General features: G+C 36.8%; 1 protein-coding gene across 1 annotated transcript in view; it reads right to left on the reverse strand.

Moving 5' to 3' along the window:
• GABBR2 (gamma-aminobutyric acid type B receptor subunit 2) overlaps positions 1 to 13,042 on the reverse strand; it is a 467,186-nt gene that overhangs the window by 272,367 nt on the left and 181,777 nt on the right. The window contains exon 3 of the mRNA XM_027886882.1: positions 5,642 to 5,812. Coding sequence (XP_027742683.1) covers positions 5,642 to 5,812 — 171 coding nt within the window. The remainder of the gene's footprint in view (positions 1 to 5,641; positions 5,813 to 13,042) is intronic.

Raw genomic sequence — 13,042 nt, forward strand, 5'->3', positions numbered from 1 at the left:
GACTTACTAATTAGCATATATAGCATTATCCAAAACCCAATGCACAATACACACACAGTATGCATTTTTCTGCTTATCAGTCACATTCTGAAGCCTTTACATCTTCTACAATACTGGTGGCTCTCAACAGTTTTGACTTATTAATGGTTAAGTATAACTTCATTTTCATGACTCTTCCCATTGAAGCATGAAACATAGGAAACAACAGACCACAGGAATCTTGGTTGGTTTGCCTAATTCAAAATACAGGTAGTGCCAAACAGCACAAAAACTGGTGGCACCAGTCACTGCATAATGTCTAATCAGTTGAAAGTTCACCTGGGAATTGGAAACAGGACATAGTCAGGACTTTTCCAAGAACTGTGTGTGCAACAGTGTTGTGGTTTAGGAACATTATTCTCCAATTTAAAGTTTCCAGTGAAACCATGTGCCATGCGCTCAGACTTCCCCACCCCCTCCCCTGCAGTGGGCTGGAGTGGAGAATCAAAGGCACCAAAGGTAAAGATTAGGAGTTGAAATAAAAACAATTTACTGCAAACAGCAATGAAATAAGAAAATTAACAGTAACAACAACAATACTAAAGACAGAGGATACAAAAAAGAGGTGAATGATTCATATGAAAACAAAAATATTTGGCCACTCCCTCCACCACACTACATCGACCTGGAAAAGACTCCCTTTCCCTGGCCCTCAGCAATGATGTGAGGTGGTATAAAATAACCTCTACGTTCCAGCCATAGTCCCTCCTGGCTATTGCAAAAATCAACCCTGTCTTGACCAGAATCAGGACAAACAGCTACAACTCTTCAGGATTGATAAACATTAAATTTAGCCTTGCTTTGAGCAGCAGGTTGGATGAGACCTCTCAACGTCTCTTCCAGCCTCAATTGCCCTACAGTTTTTTACAGCAAACACTTTAAGCTGAAAATCCTGAAAATATTTTGTAACCTCATTTATAAATCTTTGCCCCAGAACTAACTTTTGAAACAGAATCTACTCCCAGAGGATGAGAACAGGGCAGCAATCCATAAAATCTAGGACACAGAAGCACAATAGGTATGAACCTGTCCTACTTAAGTAAAAGAATTGAAGAAGTGTGTATATTATCCTTATACCAAGTCAACTTACACAATTTAAAAATTAATCCAATGCAAGGGATATTTCTGGTTGTACAAACAGACTCACAAAGGATGCTAACAGTGAGCTGAGGTATTGGCAGCCATAGAATTCAGGTCACTTGAAAAGTCATAATCCTTGGGATCCAAGTAATGCCACAACAGTGAATCTTGAGCCACACTAACAGTATGAGATGTATAGATATTGCCCATGTGCTTTAAGAACTGAAACATTAGCATAAACTTCTCCATTCTCTCTACCTAGCCCTTTTTTCTCTTTGTGACCAGGAGAATAAGAAAGATATAACACTTTTTAAATAAGAAAGATAAAATTTACCACCAAGTAAAATGAAATGAATAATAATGCAAACTCTCGGCAGAAAGGGTTACCAAAGGAAACAACTGAAATAGAAGTAAAAAATCCTCTGTGATTTTGGCCTTCAGAGATATATTGGAGTAAGACTGATAATTTATGCAATTGAGACAACTGTCTCATTACAGGGCAATGTAAACCAGAGAGTTTCATGACTTTGAGGAGCAGCTAAGAGAAGTTAGATGACCTTAAATTATTGAGGACAAAAGACAGTGATCCAGCTAAGGAAAAATGTGATCAGCCCCCCCCAAAAAATTAAGTTAGATGGTAGTTGAAGAGATGCAGACTTCCTGTTGACTAAACTACATGAGTATGAAGTCCCTGTACAACAAGAACAAGAACTGAGCATCTATTCCTGTATGTGCTTGGGTGGCAGGACCACTGTAAGAAATTTAGATAGATATCCAAATTTTTCTAGATTAAAAAGAAGAGATCTATCAAACTGATGCAGTCTTTCTGGGACATGGAAAAATGAGAACGAGAACTGCTCTGTCTTTCTGCTAATATTAAAACCTCTCGAGTTACTACACAGGCTTCTCTAAAGATTCCATTAATTTATTTCTACTTATTTTATTTTGAATGAGAGTAACAGAGATGACATTCAATTACTTCTGATCTAGGGGCTTGTAATGCATTTTCAGTATACATAAGACAAATCACATCCTAACTCAGTGGTATTTTACAATAAAGAGAGAAGTTTTAGATACTTTTTAACTTTTTTGTCACTTTCAAAAAAAAATAAATAAGTGTAGTTTTGCCTGATGTTTCATTAGAGGGAAAATTATGGTTTCAGTGGATGTCAGCATCAGGAGGTCATTAACAGGCCTTGATAGTTCTTCCTCTGGGACTTTCACTCACACCTTTAGTCCTGTGTTTTCAGTTTCTGCCACAGACCTGTCCAGCAGTCACTAGACCTCATCCTGACCTGTGGAACGATTTCCCAACTTGGCCTTGGACCTGCCTCAGTGCTAAGGACTGACCACTTGGCTGATCCTGGCCTCGATCCCTGGGTCTGACTTTCTCCCTTGCAGTGGAACTGGGCTCTGCCCAGACATCATGTGCTCTCCTGCTCTGTTGCTGGTGGCTCCCATCCCTCACTGATCCCAGACAGAAAATTAATTAATTATTTCCTTCAGTTTTTCCGGTGCTTTCACTGTCTGCATGGGGAAGGGAGAAACTTTGCATGAAGCTGAAAAGGAAGGATTGAGCTCTAATCATTTTGAAGACCCAGGACTCAACATGCTCTACAATAAGAATTCAAGGAAGCTTTAACTGGATCTCGCTTTACCTGAAAGCTCTAATGAATCACACTAAATTGAGTTTGCAGTCTGACACAGAAGGTTGTTGCTTACCTTTCAAGAGGAATGGAAAGGCTTTGAGGGCAAGTGCAGCACTCTTGCAAACCTTTGAAAGTTGCAGTTTTAACTCTTAAGTGACCCTGACAGACATGAAATCCATCCCTTTGTCCCAAAGAAAGACCAAGAATCCCTATGTTGTGTTTGTTTAGTCTTATCCCAAAAAGTCCTATAAGAGAAAGATTAAAAACCCTACTCTGTCTATTCCACTATTTTACTCTTCTAATCTTTCTCATTAAACTTGTTTCCAGACAACTGAACTCTTTTATAGATGTCTCTGATCTACTTCCTTCTTGAAAATTATACTAGACCTGATGTTCCAACTTATATCTAATGAACGCTAAGTAGCATTTAAGTTTACTCAGTGTGTCGTGTCAATTTTGCATTGCACTGGTGTGGTGAAATGGGAGCTGTTTTTTCTTTTCTACTTTTTACAAGAGGTCAAGCATTATGAACTTCTTGACACTTACTCAGTTTGTGGTTCATTGTAGTGCTTCCCATATCTTTCCCTGGAGATCTGCTGCCTGGATAGTAATTTTTTTCACTTAAATATTATTTATATTAAAACTTTTATCAACGGGCTGCTTTTGGTTGGGGTAGAGTCAATTTTCTTCACAGGGGCTTGTATGGGGCTATGTTTTGGATTTGTGCTGAACATGGGGTTGACAAGATAGGCGTGTTTCTGTTATTACTGGGCAGTGCTTACACAGAGCCAAGGCCTTTTCTGCTTTTCGTACTGCCAGATTGTCAAGAGAGTTGGGGGTACATGGGAGGTTGGCATGAGACACAGCTGGGTCAGGTGACCCAAACTGACCAAAGGGATGTTTCATACCATATGACATCAGGCTCAGTATATAAAGTGGGGGGGAGAAGGAGGAAGTGGGGGACTGTTGAAGTGATGGTGGTTGTCTCCCCAAGCAACCATTAACACATAATGGGGCCCTGATCATCTGGGGGTGGCTGAACACCTGCCTGCCCATGGGAAGCAGTGAAATTAATTCCTTGTTTTGCTTTGCTTGTGCACACGGCTTTTGCTTTCCCTATTAAACTGTCTTTATCTCAACCCATGAGTTTTACAGCTTTTACCCTTCATATTCTCTCCCCAGTCCTACTGGTGGGGGAGCGAGTGCGTGAGTGAGTCTCTGTGTCAGTCTTGGCTGCTGGCTGGGGTTAAATCAATATCATCCTGAGACCTAATCCTGTCCTCTGCAAAGTACTTGCAGCTTTTCCCAAGTAGGTATCAACTGCAATTTAATAAACATTTTCTCTATCCCACTGTCCAGAGAAAACCTTATCTCTTTCTAGAGAAAACCACTTGACAGAATCTCATCCTTCTTGTTTGACAGTAAACCACTGATAACCACTCACTGAAATTATAATTCCAAGACAGAGAAGGGTAAAGTGTACCATACTTTTTGGTGACTTTTAGCTTCAGAATTTGTTTTAAAAACAAATATTTGACTGATCTGATGTCTTGGTAGCAAGAGTATTTGTTAGAGACTAGACTGCTCTTACGGTTATCTTCACCAAGATCAAATTTCTCTATTTTCTTTAGCAGCGCTTTTAACATTTTTGTAAGTAATAAAACACCACACTTATCACTATCACACCTCTTTGAGACCTGTTATCTTGTCATAGAGGGAAATCAGATTGCTTTAGAAGATTTATTCTGGACAAATCCATTTTTGTCATTGTTTAGCATCTTTTTATCTTCTGTGTGATTCCAAACAGATTATCTGCTCAAGTGTCTTTTCAGGAATTAAATTTAGCCTGACTGGCCTATAATTCCCTGAGCCTTTATGTGTTTTTGGGAAAGACAGACACAAATGTTTCTTCCCTCCCCCTACAATTCATTTACTTTTTATCCTTTAATTCTTGAAACTCATAAGGGAAGAGTCTAAGATTTCTTAAGTATTCCATAGTGAATTAATTGTGCGAGCCTATTTGAAAATATCTGACTCATCTAAGCAGACTCTAACCTGTTCTTATCCCTCTTCACTAGTTTTAATTATGCTAGTCTTCAGAACACAGTCAGCCTTTTTTAAAATGAATGCTGAGGAAGATAAAAACAACAACCAAACAACAAGGCATGCCTCTATTAGTTTTGCCTCTCTGTCAATTAATGGGCCGACTCTTTCCCTTGTCTTTTTGTGACTAATTACTTAAAGCATGTTTTCTTTTACTCTATTGTTAAAACGATGTATAAGTCACTTGGTTAATACTTTACTGCCATTTCTATGACCAAAATCATGCTCAGGGTGGAACTCAGAAGATTTTGGGGGTGCATGGCATGTGATCTTAAACAGTTCTGTGGGCTTCAGTCATTTCTGCCTCAGTAATCTCCCCCAATATTTTCAGCCATAGACTTACCAGATTTTGTTCATTATAGTTCCTACTGATGCTTAGAATAAATCAGAGCACAAAAGGAGCATAACAAAATTTGATTTATTCTCTCTTTTATGTGAGCCAGCATCAGGATACAAGCTGCCCTCAAAAACATACACTTTTGCAAGTCAAAGACCATAAAGGAACTCTGCACTTGGGTGCAATGATCTTGGATGTAAAAAAACAGACATGCATAAACATGGGTAGATTTTTATTACAGACAGTCAAATAAACCCCACAAGGGAATAAGCTTATTCAATACACTAAATGTGACCTACTAAGAGAAAGCCAAACAAGACTGATACAGTGGGTCTGTTTCTTTTTACTTAATTGCTATTAATACAGGAACTACCTCCTTAGAAATCTGGTATTAGTAGCTCTCTGTGTGTACCAGAAATTTTGGAAATCTTACCTCAGAAAACCTTGGTAAATCCTGGGTTAAAGTTCCTACTCTCTTCCAGTGATAGTATTTGAGTAACTTCAAAATTGCTGGATTGACTGCATTATCAGATGGCACTGTCCGGAAGAAATAAGGATATTTTTTCTTATCAGCCAGCTCTGGGGTTGTTGCTGCAAATGAAAGCTGGAAAAAAATCAAACAAAAAAAGAAATGAAAGTCACCACAAGTTCAGCTAGCAGTCAGAAAAAAAAAAAAACAAACCTTTGCTTTTCTCAGTGCAACAAGACACAATCCGTGCACTGCTGTCATGTAAAGAAGTTTCATCATCATATAGCTTGGAAGTCCTACAGCACCATTTACTTTTAAAGAGATTTTTGAACTTTAGCTCTATAATCCACCATCTACAAAATTAAACTAGGGAATAGTAAAAGTCAGTGGTGTAAAATCCTTTGTTTGAGATCATGCATCTTACACATTGTACAGATCAAGAAGGCCTAAGGGATTAAATCTCTATGATGAATTCGCCACCAACTGCTTTTCATAAAAGTTCAGAATAGCTCCAAGAGGATATTATATTCTCAAAGTCTTATCTATCTTTAAATTACTGGGTGAACCTCTAGTAGCACCTCTTCCTATCTTCAGGTAATAAAACAGCTCCAGGTAGCAGAAAAAGAGAAAATGGTTATGTTAGCCAAGGCTGCAACTCAGAAGTTTACTCGGGTTCCAGCTTCCTTCACTGAAGCAGCCTCCTGTGGTCTGAGTTATGAAAGGGGACTCAGTGGCTAATACACCCCTGAAAACACCAGAAATTTTTCACGGTTTCACAATGGTTGTAACAAAAGAGAAGAGGAAACCTTCTAAAAAATACAAACAAAAACTCCAGAAAACAATCACCAAATTCTTCTGCCCAAGTTAAAGGTGGCCTATTTTTGTGAATGATTTTCAGGTCCATTTATAACTAGAATGCCCGCGTGTTCACTTTTTGGAAACAATCCTATTCCAAAGATACTTCTGGTCATTCCCTCCAGTACATTTGAGGTTGCTAGGAAATTTCTTCTCAAGTATTATTTTTATTTTTCAGCCAGGAATAGTGGTTGAGGGGTTTCCTAAAGTAATGTTTTAATGCAAAATCGTTTGACTGGCCAAAAAAAAAAGCTCCTTTATACAGTTACTTTCAATTCATATTGAATTCACCTACAGTCAGAAAACGTAGGTGAATTCAAGACTATATAAGTATATCCAACTATAGCATTAAGTTTGCTTCCTGGAATCAAACATTCAGTATATTTGGCTTAGACACCCTTTTTGGACATTCAGATACACACGTTTAATCTGAAATAAAAATTCAAGTCTTTTCTTCATGTTTATAAAAATCTCGATTTAGCCTACCAGAGAGAGGACTCATTTTCTCTCTGATTTTAGATTCATGAAGAATATATTACATTGTTATAATGGCCTGAAAGCAGTTTATTTTTCTAATTAAACTCCCCCAACTCCAAACAACTTAAAGTGTGCATAACTGGACAGTTTACATTACACCATTCAAAATAGAAGATTCTTCCTCTTCACCAGTTAGGAGCTAGAGAATATTTTTTAAGACCTTCTACTGCCACATAATTCTAAGGTAAAACATTTTTATTATAGCAACTAATGTTCTGTTAGATTTCTTGAAAAAAGTACAGTATGAGGTGCTGTATACTGTCCTCTTAATTCCCATAAGGGAAGAAGAATGAACATCGGCCAGGTGGACCAAGTCAGGTTTTCTGTTGAACATCATTCATTCACTGTACAATGAAAATGGAAATAAGAACGTGCATCTCTGACTGAGAGAGAGAGAGAGAAAATTTTACATTAGAAATCCAACATGAAGAGGAATACCTCTCAGCAGCCTAGCTGCTTGCAGCCTGCTGACTGCAAAGGACTTGCTTTGCAAGCTATTATGGTTTTGGATCAAACGTAATTTGATTGATCCTTAGGAAAGAGAAGTAAAGAGCAACACTAAAGTAACAGTAGTGGTAAGAAGGATCAGCAAGGTTCACCTAACTCAGGTTTCAAAGATTGAATGGTAGATTTTTCTGATTGATAGTACAGGGCTCCATGGTAATGAGAAGCATCTCTATACCTATGAGATCGCTTTAGGATGGAGATCTGTGATGATATAAGACAGTTCAAACCCATCCTTTGTGACTTTTTAGTGATTTATAGTGCCTAAATTAGTATCCTAATTCCTTAAATATCCTTAGAAACAATGAAGCAAAACCTTACTTTTCTTCATTGCTTACAGAAAGATGAAGAAGACATAACAGATTTCTCAGCCATGTAAGGTGAGATGAGATGAATTCAGGTTTAAGAGTAAAACTAATGACATCTGAATTACAAAAGAACATTATTCTTCATTTTCTTTTTGAATAAAGGCTTTATTAAAATATAAAATAGGAAAATTTCATGCTCAAACAATTCTTGAATTTTAAGATATGTCCAGAGGCCTTACTTTCAAGCATCACATGGTTGGTCTTATTCTGCATCACTTTGACATTTAATAAGACACTCATAAGAGAAGAAGAAATATCCTGAAAAAGTTAAGTCATTGAAAGCAATTAACTTTTCCTGACATAATCCGCATAAGAGTTTGGGACATGCAATGAACTTAACCCAAAAAACACCAGCACTCAATATTCTGTTTTGAGAGGAACAAGGAGGAAAAATAAAAAACCTCAACATGTTCTAAAAACTAGTAGTGAAAAAATCGTGTTAAAAAATGAATTGACACAAGGTAGACTTGTGATTTGATACAGCATGGAAATATAAGGAAAATATTCGAAACTAAAAATTTATGTGATAAAGCAAGTAAGATCACAACACAGTCCACCTACATATGCACTGAGATGGTGAATCCTTTTTAACTGAACAAAAATTCTCTGTATTTTAGGTCTATAGTGGTTTAATCATGGCTGATTTGAAACTTGCAGCCTTTTCATAGTTTCTTCATTTCATTCTACATGACAGAAAGTCATTCTGCTTTTACTTACAGAAATCTCTTTTTATAACTTTCAGTTATTTAGTGAAAAATCTGGATGAAGGGCAATCATACTGTTCAAATAATTCTCTATAAAATACAAAAATATTATTTTTCACCTTACTGCATTTTCAATGCAGACATATTCATGCACTGCTAAAATTTTTTTTACAGGTGTTTACAACTGACTCTCCAAATTCAGGAGGAGTGAGAAATTAACAGTTACAGGCAGGATTATAACTCAGCAACAAATGCCTGTGGGGTGTATGATGTAATTCTTTCATAGAAAATTATTTTATGTAACTGCTAAAAGGCGATGACCAAAAGTGAAACTTCAAGAAAGGATGAATGACAGGAAAAAAAAGGGTTTTCTCAAGTCTTTATAAAGCAGAGGACACAGTGAACAGCTACCAGGCGACACATCATAATTGCATGTGGTGTTTGTGTGTGTGCTTACATAAACAGGATCTATGCATATGAGTATGTAGATCTAGGAAAAAAAACCCCACTCATTTATTTAGCATATATATCAGTTTGAATACTGTCAGAAAAACTGAAGTTACCTCCTAGATTATCTCTGAAAAATCTTTCTTTAGAATATCTGCTTTCAATTTGATACAATTTGTGAGCAACCGTGTCTGAACTTAAAACACCTGTATGTAGGGAAACATACATAAACTATGACTCAGATGGAAATCTCTGAAATGAAACATTTTAAAACTCTGATATAGAAAATAAGGTAATATTTACCATTCAAGCAAGAATGATAACTATAGCACAATATGAGAATCAAAAAGACCAAGGTATGGAATAGCCTTGGGTGGACTTTGCTGAAAAACTGAAAAAATATACAGAGGGATTTTATTAAAGAGGTTTTGGGGTATATGTTTTGATAAATTAAATTTTCTCAAGAATGACGGTACTTTTTGAGATAAGAAAAATGTTGATTTAGTTGAAAATCCACACATTTTCATGGAAAGTTTCCCCCTGCAGAAGGTGAATAAAAGCTAGCTTCATAACCCTATATTAAATGAGGTGTGGTAGATTAAACCAAGAACATCAGTCTGAATTACTTTCAGTCAAAGCAAGTATGCTCCTGTTTAAGGAAGTAACAGTGCATTCTCCTAAAGAAAGTCAGTACAAAAGCAGGAATGGTGAGATGATAAGCTCTACCACTCAGCAGGAAAGACTAGGAGTTCCTTAAAAAAGGATAGCGCAGGGATAGGTGCAACTGCGCAAGAATTCGTTTCGCTAAGAAAGGCTGCAAAATGCCTTCGCAAACCAGTTAGATGGTTTTTTTCTTCCTTCTGCATTTCAGATAAAGTTGCAGGGAGAAGCTGTGAGCAAGCTCTGCCTCTCCCTGGTATGCAGAGAGATAATATACTTGCAGACATGTACAAGGGCTCCTCAGGCGAGGAGAGAGAGAAAAGATACAAATAGCCTTGGAGAAGGTGGGGCTTTGCCTTTTTCCCCAGGCCTGGTGTGTGCAGCATGGTTTAGAAGTGGTCCTTGCATCTGAAATAAACATTTTTTTAATCCTTCCATTGCCTAGGCATTCTTGGGAAGAATTCCTGCATATGTTTGACCTTACAGATGGATATTAGAATAGTAAAACAAAATTAGAAGAGGAAACAACACTAAATACTGAATGTATTTATTCCATATAGAAGTACAGAAGTTGGAAGCTGGAAGGCTGAATGAAGCCACACTGTTGTCCCAAGTACTGAAACAGGAAAGGAAGCCACCAGAAACGGCAAGTGATCTTCTGGTATTCAGATGTTTTATTATCTCAAGGAAGCATTTATATTTAATTTTTGTCACTGTAATATTGTACAGAAGTGTGGGAAAAATAAAAGAGCAGAACTATCCCTGGGTAACCAGTCACTCTCATCTAAGGCAACAGGTCCGTTTAGAAGTTTAGACTTGTTTAAGAGGACTGTATCAGATGAACTAAATCAGTAACAGAAACTCCTAGCAAAGTTATTATAAGTCCAATAAATGAGTAGGGTAGGAAACTACACTTCCCTTGTAAAGCAAAGAATAGCTGGTGGAGCAGAATGGTGAGAGGAGCAGGAGCATCTCCCACCACAAGCTCACCAGCGGATCAAAGAAGGAGCCTGTCACCCAGCAGAAGGTGCCAGAACACTCCTGCCACTTGCCTCTCCAAAGGAGAAGGCTGTGAAACGAAGCTAAACACTTGGAGTATTATCCATTGAAGGGGAAAAAGAAAAGGAAAAAATAGCACCTTAGGTAACAGCATAACCTCCCTTGAATAAAATGTTTTCCAAGACAACTGATTCATGTTTGCAAATGGAGGAAATCTGCTGACTGAGTACCAGAAAGAGCAGAGAGATCAGCTGAATTTTACTAGGTTTCTACATGATGCTTGTACAAGAATTTTATTAATGATCTCTAGAAATTAAAATCTGCCCCTGTTGCTGTAAAACAAGTCCTCATAGAGAGTTTTTTACATATGGCAGATATCACCTTTATTTCCTGCACCTTTTCTAATAAGCTAAATTATGCTGATTATGCTGTTAAATCAGAAAAAAAAAAAAAAAAAAAAAAAAAAAAAAAAAAAAAAAAAAAAAAAAAAAAAAAAAAAAAAAAAAAAAAAAAAAAAAAAAAAAAAAAAGGAAAATTCGAATAATTATTTAAAAAAAAAAAAAAGGCAGAATGTCAGAAAGCTCCATAGAAAATACTCTTACAATGTCACAGGGTTGTACACAGAATTGTGTCATAGGAAAATAAATAACAAGGACGAAACTCAGGAAGATGATAATAATTTGCAGAAATGAGTACTTATAACACCACGCATCACTCCCTTGTGTGCCTTGCCAGGAACTCTTATGCTCTGACAAGCCTGTGCCAACAATAATAATACTCGAGTGCAAGCATGTGATGACTTGATGGTCCCAGGAGCTAGAAGGACCAGAATGGAAACTAATGAATAACGAAGAGTTAAGATTTGCCTGCCACAACTCTTGAGCATTAGATGATGTCACATAATGAGTGAAACAATACACTCTTAACCCAGAGACAGAGAACAGATTGAAGCATAACAATTAAACTGCATTTTAAATGGAATGGTAATTATAAAATATAAATATTTAGGTTAAATGTTAATTTGCAGTAACTTTACTATAAAAGCCAAGTTTTCTAGATGTGCAGTCAAACTATCACTGAACTTGATCTTGTGATCTGGTGAAGTCATGAATAAATTTTAATATCATAACAGTACTTGAAATAAGAAAAGAGTGATATTTATTCAAGAAGAATATTAAAGAAAACCTTAAATACATGATAGTATGTAAAGAAAAAAGGAATATATTAGACTGCTTCTCCCCACCTCAATTCACAAAATGTACCATTTAATCAACTTTGGTGGATGACTTAGAGAAAAGGAAATAACATTGCAAAGACAGTTGCAAACACCTATATATTTGGAAAATATTACAATATAAGAAGCTAAGTGCAGCAATTTCATTGACAGTTGCATTGCAGAGATCTTCAAAGCAGGTGAAAAAAGCACAAAGTAATAAAGATCAAGAAACAAAGATAATGTTTCTTGACAATTTACCTGTACAACTGCTGGTGATAAGTGCCTGTATAAAGACAGCAAAGAAGGAGGTTCTGAACTGGACCCAGGAATCAGACTGGCAATCTCCCCTCCTAGCTATGCTCTAATCCTGATCCGCAGCTAGCACAGGTGACACAAATAACATAATTTGACTAATAAAGAAAATATTAATATTTCAGCTTTTCCAGCAGTGGTAAATCAGTTACGTTTTTACCTGTCATATAATACTCTTAAATATGTGAGTATTTTTGAATGTTTGAATATTTTTTAGCTGTTTTATAATACTCTTGAACAAAAGCCCCAGAGACTCCATCATTCAGAACATTTTATAGATAGGAAAAACTTCATTGCTATAACAAATAAAAGTAATTTTAATTAAAAAATGTTCTATTAACTCTGTAAGGGCTTCAAGTATGACAGTTACAAGAAAAAAAAAACATCTGGGAGAATATCTACAATGGCTCACTAGCTAGTACATGGGCAAGATGCCTCATTCAAATGGGAACATGAAAATGCACATTGTATTAAACACACTGGACGAGAATCGATCTAATGGATGAACATCCCTCTCATCATCTGTAACACATTATCCATGTGATTAGAGCTACTGTTCCTTTTAAAATCAGACGTTTTGCCAAAGACTGCTGCCCAATATCATCTGTTGTTACCTTCATTAATTCTGTGTCTGAAATTGCTTCAACTGACAGCCTTTTGGCACCTGGGAATTTCCAGAAAAAGCATTTCCAGCTGGTCTCAAGGTTGGAAGGCACCCGCCTCCATGCTGATGGCATTTCAGTGAATTAATCCAATCACCATA

The sequence above is a fragment of the Empidonax traillii genome, unplaced genomic scaffold (assembly GCF_003031625.1).
Source record: "Empidonax traillii isolate 1590-97213 ecotype Southwest subspecies unplaced genomic scaffold, ASM303162v1 scaffold196:size3368384, whole genome shotgun sequence".
Lineage (NCBI taxonomy): Eukaryota > Metazoa > Chordata > Aves > Passeriformes > Tyrannidae > Empidonax > Empidonax traillii.